This window comes from Cucurbita pepo, chromosome LG14, assembly GCF_002806865.2.
Source record: "Cucurbita pepo subsp. pepo cultivar mu-cu-16 chromosome LG14, ASM280686v2, whole genome shotgun sequence".
NCBI classification, from domain to species: Eukaryota; Viridiplantae; Streptophyta; class Magnoliopsida; order Cucurbitales; family Cucurbitaceae; genus Cucurbita; species Cucurbita pepo.
The window spans coordinates 8,842,290-8,858,979 of NC_036651.1; the positions used below are offsets into that span (position 1 = coordinate 8,842,290).

Here is a 16,690-nt window from a genome sequence, read left to right on the forward strand (position 1 = left end):
CAAAATTCTGCAATATAACATCAAGTTCACACCTAAAATGAAGCCTATCATCCAATAAACAATTCTCTTTTTAGTCCAAAATACCAACAGCTCTGTGCATCACAAATCAAAGATGGAAAGTAAAGCAGTTTAGACTAATCCGGCACATCACAATCCAAAACCGGTCATTTTCAACTTGGGTGAGAAACCAGAGGAGAATATGATGATGAACAATAATAAAAAAAGAAAAACCAGATTTCATCGAGAAAAGTAAAGTGACGTCAACCACAACACCATCATTTCAAACAAACATCAATGACCAAAGCTGACACTGTTGGAGAATCAAACAAACTTTCGGACTCCAATCCTGTCAGCAAGGAAATGACAACTCACCCTACATTCTATGTTAATCTCAAGACAAATTAATCCATTTCCGTGGCGAATCGAATAGTCGAGTCAATGAGTAATGTAACCAGTAAAAATATGCTGATTCCAGACTCCCCCAACAGAGAATAAAAGCCCACAAGATTCATGAGAGGTAATATCAGTAGAATAATCAACTGAAACTGAATGATTGTGAAATTACTAACAGATTTTGCTTGAATACAGAAGCATGTCAACTTAAGGAATCTAACATTCAACCCGAACCTTTCTTGTTTTGATTTCTTTTCTCCCATCTATCCTAATTCCCCCCCCCAAAAAAAAAAAAAAAGGAAAAAAGAAGTAGCTATTCATCCGAGACATAAGAAAAATCTAAATTGCTGAGTTTTTTTTTTGCACCGGACTGTGAAGGAGTTAATTGCTTGTTCTTCCACCACATCATTCTTCCTCGTCCCTAACATTTACTCGTCATCATCTTCCTGCAATTCGAAATCAAAGATTTGTCTGTCAGGTTCTCTAATTCCTGTTACACCTAGAAATACATATGTAAAGCATAGCTTAATTACGAACCTCTCCACTCTCATCATCATCTTCATCTTCATCGTTGACTTCTGATTTGGATTTGTCCGATTCTTCTTCTTCAGCTCCATTACCTCCCTCCGCCTAACAGAATCGCACATGTTTAAGACGGTTGAGAATAATGAATGTGTATAAAAATTATTGGAAATGATAACAAAATTAGAGAACGTACAATTCTCTTATTGTAAGCCTGCATGGTCTTAGTGTACTCCGCTTTCCTTTTCTCAGCCTTGCTTACGTAAGGTGCTTTCTCCTGATATCAGAGTGAAGATATGAGGAAATGGTAATTTCATGGCATTCACAAAACACTCGGTAAAAATGACATCAATTTCCATCTAATTACTTACAGCTTCGGACAATGACTTCCATTTATCACCACCAGCCTTTCCAACCTGTTGACCAAACGAAAACGCTCTAAGAATCTTCTACAGAAAAACGAAGAGAAAAACAGTGCGCAGATCTAAAATCACTTACAGCCGCGACAGATTTGTTATTAGGATGCTCCTTCTTGTACTGCTTCCTGAATTCCTCCCTACAAATTCATCAACGAAGAAATCGAACAAGTAAAAATCCGTACAAAAGTGACCTAGACGGCACAAAAAAAAAAAACAAAAACAAAAACAAAAACAAAACACGGATCTGAAAATTGATTAAAAAATGGATAAGCTTGATGGAGAGAGAGAGAGATATACATGAAGACAAAGAAAGCACTGGCAGGCCTCTTCGGCTTGTTAGGATCCTTCGCAGCCTTAGCCGATTTCTTACTAGCTCCAGCACCTTTGCTCTTCAACCTAAAAAAAAAATATCAAATAACAAAACACAATATAAAAACGGAGATCAGAACCAACAATTACAAAGCGAACGCGTCCGATCCAACTATCTGGTTCACAACGTGGTAACATGAAGGAAAAATATAGAGAAAAAATGCGATGTTATCGAGGAACTCACTTAGTATCGGTCTTTTTGGGCGCCGCCTTGGATTTACCGCCCTTCATGACGAATCCTGCAAAGGAGGAAAAACGTAAAGAAAAATTGGCGGAGAGAGGAAGAGCGTGCGGCGGAGAGATTGGGAGTGTACCTGTAAAAGTCTAGGGTTTGGGAAGAAGATAAGGAGAGAGTGTGAGAGTGAAATGTGGGGAGAAATATGGGTTGGTTTGTTTCGTGGGACGCGTAATGGGATTGGCGCTTCGATAGTTATGTTATGTTATGTTATTGTGAAAAACCCTCTGAAGAGAAGAAGAGTCGAAACGAGAGAAATCGCGATGTCAATTGAAGGGGTCTGGGTTTAGGCGGGATTTCAAAAATCTTTCGCCACGTCAGCGATCCGCGTCCTCGTTTCTCATTGGCTCCTCTTCGCCTCTCCCCTTTTGCTTTCCGCTCTTTTGTGTTTCCTTTGTGTGTTGTTTGCAATTTCTTCGCTGTGAATTGTTCCCTCGAAACAGATCCAGACACGTGAGTTAAAGCCCGTTGTTTCAGCACGAAATGACGCCTTTGCCCCTCCCTCCTTAAAACTCGTCCCTCTCTTAGTGCGCAACTTATCACAATAAACGTGATAAAACGATTAACGCGTCCTTGAGGTAATCAATGATCTCATTTTTTGGGGGGTATTTTCGTAACTTCGCTTCTTTTCCTAAGATATTTTCTCCTTTGGTTAAAACGCTGCGTTTTGTTTCTCCACGAGTTTGGGCTGGGCCTTAGATTTGGAGACCTTCTACTGAAGTCCATTTATTCATGTTCGAAGCCCAATGATAGGCCCAACTTCTTCCTGAATAACCTCCGTCGTATTCCAACGACCAACGGAGTTTTCTGGTTCGATTAATTCACTGTGGTTGCAGAAAAATCCTCCGGAAATGGAAGCGGAAGCGGAAGGAATCGTAGAGCATCGAAGCTCGTTAGCGGCTCCATGCATTTTTTTGGTCGTTATCGCTTTTCAATTTCTCGCTAGATGGCTGGAGCACCTGAAGAAGGTTCNTTAATTTTATTTTTTCTTGTTTTTTCATCATTTTTTTATATTATCATTCTGCTTGCTTTTCAACCCTTAACTTGTTATTGATAGTCGAGTTTTGAGGCCTACCTCAAATTTTGGGGCTGTAGCGCGTTTCAGTTTTTGCGTTGACAGGCTTAAGAATGCAATATTCCTTACTGTGCTTCGTGAAGTTCACGATAATGGATTGAAGACATTGTGATTTGATTAGTTTTGCGGCGTGATGCATTCAATGTGGAGATCTATTGATGTTTTAAATCTTAATATCTAAGAAATTTGCTATGTTATAATTTTTATCCGTTCAATCTTGTCAATCTTTTTTGTTTTGAAACTCATGTTTCGATTATGTATGTGCTTTTCAGGGAGGTTCCAACAGCCAGGTGGAAATGGAGTTGCGCAAATCAATAAAGCAACTTCTGAGGGAGGCAAGCACCTTATCGCAGTAAGTAGAGTTTTCCAGCTGGGTTCAACATTAAACCTAATTCGGCTCAAATCAATAATTCAGTAGAATTGCTTGTGACTGTTATGATTATCCTGGGGATCATATTTATTTGCTTTTATGTTCGTGCAGACCATCTACATTTGCACAGGCTGCAAAACTTCGGAGGTTGGCAGCCGCTAAGGAGAAGGAGCTGGCAAACTGTGAGGCTAATTAATTCATCCCCTAATATCTAATATTTTCCCTCAATTATTTTTCTGTTTTTCTTTTTAACTAATGAGCTGCTGAAAGAGTATTGTGAAATGAGATACCACTTCTTATCAATGGGAATAATTTATGTCATATGTAAGGACCCATGTTCAAGATTTGAATTAGGATTCGGAATTCGAACTTGGCACTTGATGGCTCTGGCACTCTCCTGCATCCTTGCTACAGGCGACATGGTCACATTACCTACGTTTAAGCCTTTGTAGCTATCCTATCCTTAGGATCCCTCTCATTCGGATGTGGTCTCGATTAATTCATGTTCCTTCTCCTTTACTCGAGTGTCACATCATAGTTTGTAGTTTTTAACTAGCATATTTTCATGTTTGTGTATCTATTTCTTTGGGCACACTAAACCACATTTTTCATTTGGCCCATGTTAAATACCACTTTACGGCAGCTTGGGAAGCACTTGTATATAGGGCTTTACCAAGTTTTTTATTTTCTATAATTCGTTTCAAGTTATCCAACTAGCAGAAGCAATGATTTGTGGACTTGTATTCTTATTTTGTCTCAAATCCACTGTCACTGAAAATGCATTTTGGGCAGTCAAATAGCCGTATTTATCATCATAAACTAGGCTCAACTTCTGTTAATCTTATTTCCGCAGTTTTCCACCATTAATTGCTTTTGTTCCCTTCAGTACTACTTAATAAGATACTTCAGATTACATTATAGATTCATTTTGAATGACATTGCTGCCAGATCAAGAATCACGTAATAAGGAGATAAAGACATCCTATGGTTTATACAGTCGAGTACTGTTGATATCAAAGGTGATTTTATTGTACTGAATGTTCTAAGAAATGTGTTTATTTGTTGGGGGTTCTTTTACAAAATTACTTATCTTGTGGTCGTGTAGGTTTTTATGTATATTGCGCTGGTTTTCTGGTTTTGGAGAGTTTCTGTTGCAACTGTACCTCATCACCTTGTGCAGCCATTTGGTAATCACTCTCATTGCCAGCAAATTTCTGAAGAACAACTAAAAAGAAATTTCATTTCATTTAAGTATTAACTATTATAGTGTCTTGATGCTCCCCCTTCTGCAGGAAGAGTTTTATCTTGGAAGGCTGGAGGTATCGTAAATGATTATGTGAAGGTAGAACAATAATCACTACTCAATTGTCCGTAAATAACCTCTTAGATCACAGTCAATTTATTTTATCCCTCAAGCATAATACCACTACCCCTATTTGAAAAATGATACTTACATGTTCAGCATCCCTATACATGATATGATAGAATTAGGAATATGATTTAGGGTATTGAGGCTGTGATAGTGGCTAATGTATGGCATGGGATGGTAACTGTTGAGCTTTGATTGAGGAGGTACTGCTAGGTTTGCTTTATTGGGGAAGAAGGTAAAATTTTGTAGCATACTAGTTTCATTACTATCTTGTGGGATTTGTCTTGAGAGAGACAATAGGATTTTTAGGGGGTGGAGAGGTCATGAAATGAGGTGGGGGAGGTGGTGAGGTTTAACGCCTCATTGTGGCATCGGTTACAGGATCTTTTTGTACTTATGATCTTGGTTTGATTTTGTTACAAGTGAGGCCCTGTTTATAGTTTTTCCTGGATTTTCTTTTCTTGTTTGTTTCTTATATGTCCTTGTAAATTCTTTCATTTTTCTTTTTCACTAAACGCTCGGTTTCTTACCCCAAAAAATATTATAGAGTAATTCGAGGGGAGTTAAGAGTGATTCGTAATAAACAAAGTGAGGGGGAAAAGTTAAAGGTAGGCAATTGTTTTATTCGATTAGGACTTGAGTTAGTATACTATGAGAGGGAAGTTCCCAAGTACCTCGAATACGAGGGGTGTTATATTTGATTTCTTTTGTAGAGTCGATATGTTCGGGTTCTAGTTCTATTAGCATACTACTGGTGATAACATGAAACTACTTTCTATAGCTACGATCTTTACCTGATTAGTTATGTTGTAATGATTAATTGCAGGTTGGAATTATACCTTGGTTGATACTGTCGACACGGGTTAGCAAATATGTATGTCGGGTCGTCCGCTAAAAAGGTGATTGAAGGTAAATGTGATGTAGAATGAATGATACATCACCGTATGCTATGTGTCACGGTCATACTTAAAAAGGCAATTGTGACACTGTAAAATCTTGGGCAGCCCATCTTTTCCTAAATTTCAATTAGGGGAGGCAGGACAAGTTTTTCAGCCCCACCACTTTTTCTTCTTATATTCATTCAAATGAGGTTCAGCATTGTTGCTATTTTCCTTTTCAATAATATTCTTATTCTCTTAAAAAAAAAAATTATAATATTATTATTGGTATATCATAAGTATTTCAAAATTATTATAGAAATTATTTAATAATTGTGGACATGTATTAGGATCTGGAATAGTGTTAAAATTTGCCAAAATCTATTTGACATTGTTATTTTTGAAGGGCAAAAAGCATTGTTATTGTTTGAGTCCATCTTTACAATTTAAAAAAATATTAAATAATAGGTTGTTAAATTTTTAATTTTATATTTATTTATTTTATTTGGCATTTAAAACAAACATAGACCTAGCAAATTATATAAAATTATAATTTAAGCATCTATTACATTTAATACCTAAACTTGAAAGTTCAATAAGATAATTTTGTAATTTAGTCTTATTATTATCATGCCAAATTATATAAAATATTAATAATTTTTTAACATTGTTTAAATAACAATAATGCCGGATGTATCAATACCTTTAAACATTAAAAATTAGTCGAAAGAAAGAAATGTAAAGATTGTTAATATACGAAGGAACACCATTAATCTATAGTCCTTAAATTTTATAACTTATTTGAATAATACTCTTGGTCTATTGAAAGTTGCATTAATACCTTAAATTTTTTTTTATACAAAGTTAAGAAACGCTCGTACTATTAGTATGTGAACGAAAACTGTTTATACACATCTCGTCACGTTTCTTAGTTATCTTACATTGAAAAAACCGTATAAATTCTCTTATTTATTATTATTATTTTTTTCGTCTAACTCTTACACAAATTATGTTAACGAGAGAGTTGATAAATAAGTATTATTTTCAATTATCTAAAAACCTTGTGAAGTGCAAAATAATGAACAAAATATCTATTTTTACAAATTTTATAATGCAAAGGTTCTCTGTGGCCACCCACATGAGTTGCCCTCAAAATGATGGTTTAAATTATGGGTTAATTTGTATTTTGTAAATTACAGTCACCGACCATGAGAAGGTGGTCGGTCGGGTCCCATGGTATAGCGGCTTTTTGACCGTGGGCCGAAGGAGGAAGAAGAAGAAGAAGAAGACATTCCATTTGGAGATTGTTTCGGAGGCAGCGCCGTTGGAGCGACGAATCATTGTGTTTAGTTGCTCCAATTCATTCTCAAAATGACCGATCTTTCTCCCGACCCTCTAATCGATCCCACCACCTTTGACCTAATCGTGGTTGGCACTGGTTTGGCCGAATCCATCATCGCCGCCGCTGCCTCCGCCGCCGGCAAAACGGTTCTCCACCTCGACCCTAACCCTTACTATGGAGGTCACTTTGCCACTCTTCCCCTACACGACCTTGCCTCATTTCTCAATTCCGCCTCTGTCCCTTCACCGCCATCGCCCCCCTCCGCTACTGACGATGCTCTTGATTACGTCTCTGTTGATCTTCAAACTAGGTCTTTGTACTCGGATGTTGAAATCTCCTCCTACGCACCTGAAGTCCTTCAAGAGCATTCCAGAAAGTTCAATATTGATTTGGCTGGACCGAGGGTTTTGTTTTGTGCCGATAAATGCATCGACGCTGTTCTGAAAGCGGGCGTCAACCAGTATTTGGAATTTAAGAGCATTGATGCGAGCTATTTTTGGGATGAGAATGGCAAATTGGTTAATGTGCCTGGTTCTCGAGCAGCTATATTTAAGGACAAGAGTTTGAGTCTGACGGAGAAAAACCAGTTGATGAGGTTTTTCAAACTTGTTCAGCAGCACTTGCTTCCCGCTGAGGATAATGAAAATTCCAAAATCTCCCAAGAGGACTTGGACAGTCCTTTTGTGGAGTTCTTGAATAAATTGCGGTTGCCCCAGAAGATGAAATCGTAAGCCAATCGGTTAGAATTGTTTATGTATGAGTGTTTAACGTTTCTTCTTCAAGTTGTGAAGGGCCCTGATATTATCACATTTGACGTCCAGTTTTGGTTATGAATCCCAACCAAAAAGTTGTGACCATCTATTATATCCAGATTTGAACTGAATCGTTAACTTACTACTTGTATGATTTCCTGTTGCTGACGATCCTCCTATTCTAATGTGCAGGATAATTCTGTATGCCATATCCTTGGCGGATTATGATCAGAACGACACTGAAGTTTGTAAGAAAAAATTACTTACAAAAGAAGGAATCGACCGTTTAGCTCTCTACCACACTTCAATTGGCAGGTTATTGTCTTCTTTAAGCTCACGTTGGACTTGTTTATGGTGACGCACCTTGGCTAAATGAAAAGCTCTCTGACTTGGCTAATTTTATGAATCATGGCTTTGATTGCTTTCGTTGACATAAACTCCAGCATGCCTTTTTATGATTTGAAAGTTGTATATCAATATAAAATGCGATTTCCCCTGTTACCTTAGTGCTGCTTGTCTTTACTTCTGTAGCAAATGGAATAGCATTTCTTATGCAACTTTTTTCTTTACTCTGTTAATTACTAATAGGTTTCAAAATGCACAAGGAGCTCTATTATACCCTCTCTATGGTCAAGGGGAGCTTTCTCAAGCATTTTGCCGTCGTGCTGCAGTTAAAGGTTGTCTTTATGTAAGTTGCCTCTAAAGGATTCTAGTCTCTCTACTCTCAATAGAATGTCTCTATTTCATGAAATGGCCGCAAATTTTTTATTTTATTTTGTTCAGCATCATAACACATCTTCATACTTCTCCCACTTGATGAAGCATTTTTGTTTCTATAACGCTTAAATACTATTCAGTCTAGGGCTTAATTTCACTTCCTTACACTGTTATTATTGTTATTTAAAAATTGATCTCTGCGTTATTATGAAACTGTAGAATTCATGAAACTTACCCTTCTCCCATCTTCAGTTTGCAGAAGATACTATCGTTTTCTGCTATCATATAGAGTTATTGCTTGTCTTCCTCAACAATTTTCACGCATTATTTGAAATCATTTTTGGGTTCAGCACTTTGGGGTAAATTGTGCTCCGGTCAAGGTTAGAAAGTGTGTTGATATAGTCAGGTGCAAGGTGGGATCCTTCCCTTCTTTGTATTTAGGCCTCCCTTTAGGTCATAATTCCAAATGTCTGTCGTTTTGGAACTCAATTGTTGACATGATTCGTGATAAGTTCTCCTCTTATTGGAGGAGTGTTATTATGGAATTGGCGAGTTAAACTTTGGAGAAGTACATGAGGGATTTCTTTTGGGATGGATTGACGGAGGGAAAGAGATACACTTAATGAAGTGTGAGATGTTGATAAACCTATTTGTCTTTGGAGATTCAAGAATTGGGAATGTGAGAGCTCACAACAAAGTCCTGTTGGCTAAATGGTCATGACAGTTTCATCAAGAGTCTAGTTCCTTGTGGTATAAGGTCTGAGCAAATCTGGGTTGTCCCTGTTTGAATGGACCTCGAGTGGTTTTGGAAGCACATTTAGGTATGGTTGAGGAGTTTCCATTCTTATTGACTTTTGTTTGTTCAATTGGGTGGTCACCTTATTCTAGTAGGATAAATGGCTGGGGGATAGACCCCACTAGTCTTTGTTCCTTTGTTTATTACTGTTATTCTTTATGAGGAATCAGCTAGTGGCCGCTATTTTGTGGCCGTTCAATGTCCTCTCCTTCTTTGGGTTTCAACTGATCCTTATCTAATAGGGAAACTTAGATATTATTGATCCTCTATCGATGCTAGGGAAGTTTTGCGGTAACTCAGGGAGAAGGGATGTTTGTGTTTAGAACCCTTGTCCTTCTAAAGAATTCTCGTATAAATCCTTCTTTCTTTGTTTAGTGAACCTGTCTTCCTTGAGTTATTCAGCCTTTTCCTCACTATAGAAGGTGTAAATTCCAAAGAAGGTTTATGTTTTTTGTTTGGCAAGTTATCCATGGAAGAATAAACACCTTGGAGAGAGCTCGAGAATGTTGCCCAACCGGATGGGACCATTGTGTTGCATTGTTCGCAGGTGGGAGCAGAGAATCTTGATCATATGCTTTGCGCTCGTGACTTTACTCATGCAGTTTAGATTAAATTTTTTGAAGAGTTTGTTTTTGGTTTGGTGACACATAGAAGCTGCAAAGAGATGATTGAGGAGTTTATTATTTATTATTTATTTATTTTTTTTGTTTTTGGGTGAGAGGAAAGTTTTTGTGGAAAATTGGCGTTTGTGCCATTGTTTGGTGTCTTTTGGGGGCTCGTGAGAGGTGGTGGTCCTTTATTAGGTTCGAAGTGTCACTTTGGGCTTCTATTACCAAGCGTTTTTGCTGTTAAATGTTATTCTGTTAGATTCAATGCTATTTTTGTTTGGTGGGCTTGCCCTTTTTGTTTTCCCATGCATTCTTTCATTTTTTTTTTCTCAATGAAAGTTTGGTTTTTAATCATTAAAAAAATTGGTATAGGATTCTGATACTGAAAATAGCTTTTCCCGGTTCCTTGATGACATGTAGTCAATGTGGCGATTCACATTGTTTTAGGGTTGATCTTTGGTGGGGATTCTGAGGAATTAGGTTGTTCTAAGCAGTTAATTGTCCAAGGAAACTTGTTATACAATGTCTATTGCCTCTAGCTTTACCCCCACCTCATTGGCAGAAGATGACCTATGAAGATTGTGGACTGTTACTAAAAATATTTCTTATTGCCTTACTTGTGCGTTGGATTGCAAATACTACATCTATTTTGCTTAGGCAATCAACTTTCCTTCTTTATATATTAGATGCATCTCTTAATTAAAATATAAATGTCGGTTTCATTTTATTTTTTCTTTTCATTTCTGCTGAGTATCAAATGGTTTAGCAGACACCTTTATCTTTCATTGTCATGATAAGGTCGAACTTTTACTCTTACTTATTTATTCTCTTTGTTGTACAGGTATTGCGAATGCCTGTGGTTGCTCTATTAAAGGACAAGGTTTAGAATTATGATAGTATGTTTTTCTTTTTCTTGTGGGCACTACTTGGAATGAAACTCTGCCATTGAGATGAAAATGGATTGATATAGTACATCTTGAAATATTGCAGAGTAATGAGCATTATAAGGGTGTTCGGTTGGCTTCTGGACAGGACATCTTTAGTCACCAGTTGGTGCTGGATCCATGCTTTATGGTTCCCCGACAGTTAAACTTATCTCTAGAAAGCCTTCAAGACGTTAGCTTGAGGGATGCTAACTACAAGGTGGCCAGAGGAATATATATTACAAAGCACTCCTTGGTATCAGATGTCAAGAACTGCCTGCTGGTTTATCCTCCTAAAGGTAAGCAGTCCTTGGTTTTATCTATGTTATCAAACCATATAGTAGGAGAGAATTAACAATTTTCCTAAATTCATCTTAGCTTTGTTTCCCGAGCAAGTTTCATCAGTTCGGGTTCTCCAGATAGGTGGCAATTTAGCTGTTTGTCCAGAGGATATGTAAGTTCATTTTAGTTTTTTAAATTACTTCACTATTGTCTTCTATTTTCTTGTGCTCTCATTCTTTGAACCTATTCTTCACTTTCATTAATGATANAAAAAAAAAAAAAAAAAAAAAAAAGAATTAGTTGGTACACTTATTCTGGCCTACAAAATGACTACATTGTTTTTAAAGTGCTCAAGGTCTGTGGATTATGGCCATCAAATTTTTTTTGTGAATGTCTTATTAAAGCCACGGTCAGATAGGTGCTGTCTTAATATGTTTTATTTCCAGCCCATTGGTTAGGCACTATCAAATATTGTCTTTAGGTGGTAATCTTCAACTTTGAACCCGTGAACGTGAGAAAAATATTAGGTTCTTCAGCTTGAGAACAATTTTGTAACAAATTTTACTCGTATAGATAAAATTGTTTAACCTACTGGGCATTCAGCTTTGTTGGCTTGCATCCTCAAAGGGATGGCTAAGTGGAAGTAAATCATACTCGATGCCGATACGGGATCCCTTTCTGCTCTATCGTTATAAACTTTCCTTGATCTCAAACATATTAATGGATAGGGATTCCAGGTTGACTAATCAGTATCATCAGACTTCGAGTTAGGCTTATCTTTTGTTTCCACCGATAACATCAGTTGATGGAATGCAAGTGTGAGACCCATTTTTTTTAAATTTAGAGGTGCCATGATCTAGCAACTTGCTGGACAGGTTTGGGAGATCGGTTGGTAGGTAATTTGCCTGATCCAACTACCAACACTAGCAATCTCCGAAATCTATTCATCCTTATTGCATGTCAAGTCATTTTTATCCGATTTAACTGGCCAACTGGCTGTTAGATTGTGTCAAGTCACTCAAATTTCAAACAAAGAGGTGTCAGGCTTGTTCTGTCTCTTATTGTGATGAGTTTTTTCTTTTTTCTTTTTTTTTTTCTTTTTTCTTCCCTCTCTTATTTGCTAGTGTATATTCTTACCTTTACGAAGTCTGAAGGTATAGTTTGTCATTATAATAAAAGAAAGTGCCATCCTTGTACCCATTAACTGTTGTAGTTCACTTGGACAAAAGATGAGCATAATTCAAAGTGTAAAGACATAATTAATTTTTTTAAAAGTTCAAAGATTTAGATACAATGCTTAAAGTAATGTCTAATTTTTCCTAAATCAGTTTTTTTTTGGTAACTTAGCTGTCACTCTTAATTAAGCAAACTCTCCCATAAATTTCCTGTCATCCCTCTTGATTTCTGCCAAAAAGAAAGTGGTGGTGATTGTTGAGAAGCAGGGTACTGATTACAATGGTAGTTAATTTCAGATTCTCAACATTTATTTATTATGAGCAGTTTGGTTAATAGGAACATATTAAGTTATTATGATTTTTTTTTTCATATAACAAGTAACGCAACTTATAAATATTCTTTTTCAAAACATGAACCAATTTTGTTTTCATCATTTTCATTGTTTTGCAAGCATTAGTTTGGAGTTTAAATGATGCTGTCATGCCACTTGAACCTGTTTGACAGTATTTCCTTCTTGCTGTAGGTTTGTCATATACATCTCTACCTTATGTGCTAACGCTAATCAAGGAAAAGAGATGGTCCGTGCAGCTATAAATGCAATCATATCACTCTTTGCTTCTGAATGTTCTGATGCTAGTTCTGTAGATCAAAATATCAATATCAATGCTGAAGAGAAGGGTTCATGTTTACTTTGGAGTGCATCATACATTCAGGAATCAAGTGCGGTGAGAATTGCTGGATGTCCACAGAACTGTGCTTTTGCTTCTTAATCATATCCTCATAATAATTGGTGCCACTCATATAAAAATATAAGTATCCGTGTCCTTATTTTTTCCTTATTAACATTTTTTCGATGATAAGAGAAAAGTACACAAAGGGTCTCTAACTGAAACACAATGAAGAAAAGAAGTTCGAGAGCAGTTACAAAATCTAAAAAACCAATAATACAAGCAAAAACTATAAATTCTCACAGTTCCATAAAAAACTTAGAGATCATTTTGTTAACCTCTAGTCATAACTGTAAAAACATGGTACTTAAGTTTCTAACCTGTAAGATCTGAGCTATACCTCCATGATTTCTGAAATAAAACTACAAAAATAGTATGATAGAAATAATATATATTATATAATACTGACATTCTACTGTGACATTCTGATATTTAGTGGCTAGCTTTCCCTCCATGATTGAGTAACAGCTTTTTAACCTTCCTGAAGTTGTGATTAGTGAGAAGAGGATGCCCCAAAGCTATTAGGTCCAACCTTAAATTCCAAGGGAGTGCACCATCAAATAGATTAGAGAAGTACGTCCTAGAAGAGGAAGTGTGATGACAGTGAATCATATGTGATTTTGAGATTATTCTGCTCTCTCACAAAGGATGCATCTATTTGGAAAGAGAGCCAAAGAAGGGTTCCTACTTTGGATCTTATCTTGGTGTTGATGCTTTCTAATAGAACTTTTTAATGAAGATCTTTATCTTTCTTGAATTTAATAGATATCAGTGTTTAGAATCTGTTTAGTTTAGGGGAGTCAGTATCTTAGAGGAGAGAGCTGTAAGTGGAAGAATTCGAATGATCAAGGGGTCCAAAAAAAAAAAAGATTGTCGGAGTCCAAAATACTCTCCAACCAGACGGTTTTCCGTATGAAGTGTGGGCTAGGGTCTTGAAGGAGTTAGTGAAGATGGCATAAAGGTTGAGGAAAAGAGAGTCCAAGGAGAAACTTGATTGCCTAGTATCCTCTCTGAACTCCGAGATAATCACTAGGACATGAATCAATGTTCCAAATTTACATTCCATCACAGGGAATTTTCTTGATATGAGAAAGGCTGTAACAATTTAGCTCGAAAATATGCCTATTGTTGTAGATTTGACCCATACTTGCCACCATTGACAATTGAAATAGAGACCATGTTCCAGCTTACCAAGGGGCTGCCTTCTTGAAGGACTGTACCCTTTCCGAAAGAAATCCCAAGACCCTAATGTTTGTCTCATAGCTTCTGGGATGCTTACCAAGGGTATTAGTTCCACTTAGTAAAGAAAACCTCAACTTAATCTTTTGTTTTGTAATGGATTTTAAACAGAAGAATTAGTATTCTCGTCACTTATAGGCATCCTTAGATAGTTGAAGGAGGGATTGAACTTGATGGCTCCACGTCCGAGCATCTGAATCCACTTCCAAAAGCTGGGTGTTGGATGCCCACCTTGAGTTATCAGTGTCAAATCTTAAACCCAGAAGAAATATGTTGTTATTTACTCAGTTAGAGTAGATCTTTCTATGTTTTTGCTTCCACTGGTCATAAAGATATTGGATCTTTGCATATTGATGCATATTCTTGCATGCCAATTTTGGGGCTTAGTATTAATAGAGGTAAGAGTTATGCTACAGGTGTTGATCATGAATTCATGATCAAGGTAATTGTTCAGGTGGGCTTCCTTTGTTGATCATGAAGTTCTGTCTTCGAGAAGGATGAAGATCCATAATTTTTTTCTTTGCACCTTTATGTCCCTTCTTTTTATCCGTAAAGTTATGGTCTCTTGATGTTTTGAAGGCATACAGTTAATGATCATTTTTTTATCTGATCTAAAGTAGAGAACTAAATCATTTGGGATGATGTTTATGATTGGATGATTAAGCCCTTTGTTCTAACCTTGACATGCATCTTGTTCAGCTGACTGCAATGTAAATCTAGCAGTAACATGTTAATTTTTCAGGGTCAATTTGGACCAGTGAGCTTCTCTCCTATGCCTGATGGAAATCTGAACTACGATGACCTTATGAATGCAACATTTGAGGTATACGGTTTCTTTGACATAACTTTGAGTTGCACATTCACTTCCCTTTTTATTAAACCTCCTGCTGTTGAGTTGCATATTCACTTCCCTTTTTATTAAACCTCCTGCAAGTTTATCATTGCAAGTTTATCATAATAAGGATCCTGTAATGACTGCTAGTAGATATTGTCCTCTTTGGGCTTTTCATTTCAGGCTTCTCCCAAGATTATATTTAAAATGCGTGTGCTAGGGAGAGGTTTCCACATCCTTATAAAGAATGCTTCGTTCTCCTCCTCAACCAATATGGGATCTCACAATCCACCCTCATTCGGGGCCATCGTCCTCGCTAGCACTCGTTCCTTTCTTCAATTCACCTCCCTTTGGGGCCTAGCATCCTCGCTGACACGTTGCTCGATGTCCACCCCCTTCGGGGCTCAACATCCTCGTTAGCGCACCGCCTGGTGTCTAGCTTTGTTACCATTTGTAACCGCCCAAACCAACCGCTAGCAGATATTGTTCTCTGTGGGCTTTCTCTTTTGAGCTTCCCCTCAAGGTTTTTAAAAAATGCGTCTGCTAGGAAGAGATTTTCATACTCTTGTAAAGAATGTTTCGTTCTCCTCCCCAATCGACGTGGGATCTCACAGATTTCCTCCCACGTGATCGTTTCCTATTAGAAATCTAACAACCACATCTAGCATCTCATAGACAGATTCTCAATAGACATCCATGTCATATTTCGAGTGTTGCCACCATGCATGCATGAGGGATTACATGCAATCATTCCATGTCTTAATGAATTTATACACAGCCCAACATTTTGGCACTAAAATGTAAACATCCTTTTCCTCTGGTTTGTACTTGACAGCTATTTCAGAAGATGTATCCTAATGAAGAATTCTTTCCCAAGACAACTTCAACTGCAGTCCATCAAGACGATGATGGCGAAGAGAGCTAATGATGGCATATTACGACTCATTGAATCTACTTATCATGCATAATGTCATCGTCGTCGAATCGGTCCTGGAAAACTTCCTGCAACCTCGTCTCTGAGATTGGTCGGGTGTCGGGCATACCTCCATTTGAATCAACAAAGTCTATGTTGCTGATGCTTCTTTTGGCGTCTGCAGGATTCAATCAAATACATGATAATGCAAGACCATGCATGCGACCGAGTTATATATGTGAATCCAAGCACTCCCTTAAAGAATGCAAAAGAACGTAGGTGGATTTCCTAAGGTTATACACTTTATATGATCAAACACTTCAAAGTTTAGTTTAATTATATGCATTCTCCTAAATGGGGGAGAAACCATAACTTTCCCTTGAGGTTTGTTTGTTTGATGATGCATAGCTATGGTGCTGTCACCCGAACGTTGTCGTTTTGTCTTCATTGATACTGTCGTCGTGGTCTTATTTAATCAGACTGGGCAATGAAAACCTTGTCAAACTCTGGAGCTTTATCAGCAAGGAAAAAAAGGGGGAAAAAAGTATCAAAGTCAAAGCAAAATGGTTCCAAGTCGAATGGAAAGTTGGACTTTGAATTTTTCAATTGAAATATTTAAGTACTCTTTATTTTCATTAATTTCCACACAGCTGGAGCCGACCAAGATGTGAATGTCTGAATGCCTTTACCACATATTTCTTCCTTCTTTTTTTTTTTTTTTTTTTTTAATTAAAAAAAATTCTTTCTTTTGA

The 16,690-nt window shown here is 37.1% G+C and overlaps 3 protein-coding genes across 3 annotated transcripts; 2 read left to right on the forward strand and 1 right to left on the reverse strand.

The window, feature by feature from the left end:
- Window positions 1-518: 518 nt before the first annotated feature.
- LOC111809976 (HMG1/2-like protein) lies at window positions 519-2,166 on the reverse strand. The gene is made up of 8 exons (XM_023696483.1): window positions 2,018-2,166; window positions 1,888-1,942; window positions 1,632-1,730; window positions 1,414-1,471; window positions 1,287-1,331; window positions 1,112-1,192; window positions 931-1,023; window positions 519-839 (listed from the first exon to the last, which is right to left on the reverse strand). The coding sequence occupies exons 2-8, from the start codon at window positions 1,932-1,934 to the stop codon at window positions 822-824; spliced, it is 441 nt and encodes a 146-aa protein (XP_023552251.1). The 5' UTR covers window positions 1,935-1,942; window positions 2,018-2,166; the 3' UTR covers window positions 519-821.
- A 554-nt stretch (window positions 2,167-2,720) lies between these two features.
- Window positions 2,721-5,921, forward strand: LOC111809975. The gene is made up of 7 exons (XM_023696482.1): window positions 2,721-2,906; window positions 3,286-3,365; window positions 3,495-3,565; window positions 4,332-4,402; window positions 4,489-4,570; window positions 4,676-4,725; window positions 5,579-5,921. Exons 1-7 carry the CDS (start codon window positions 2,790-2,792, stop codon window positions 5,645-5,647), a joined length of 540 nt encoding a protein of 179 aa, XP_023552250.1. The 5' UTR covers window positions 2,721-2,789; the 3' UTR covers window positions 5,648-5,921.
- An 874-nt stretch (window positions 5,922-6,795) lies between these two features.
- On the forward strand, window positions 6,796-16,413 carry LOC111810120 (rab escort protein 1). The gene is made up of 9 exons (XM_023696699.1): window positions 6,796-7,699; window positions 7,917-8,039; window positions 8,313-8,412; window positions 10,687-10,725; window positions 10,836-11,067; window positions 11,147-11,222; window positions 12,750-12,951; window positions 14,936-15,016; window positions 15,861-16,413. The coding sequence occupies exons 1-9, from the start codon at window positions 7,002-7,004 to the stop codon at window positions 15,948-15,950; spliced, it is 1,641 nt and encodes a 546-aa protein (XP_023552467.1). The 5' UTR covers window positions 6,796-7,001; the 3' UTR covers window positions 15,951-16,413.
- The last annotated feature ends 277 nt before the right edge of the window (window positions 16,414-16,690 follow it).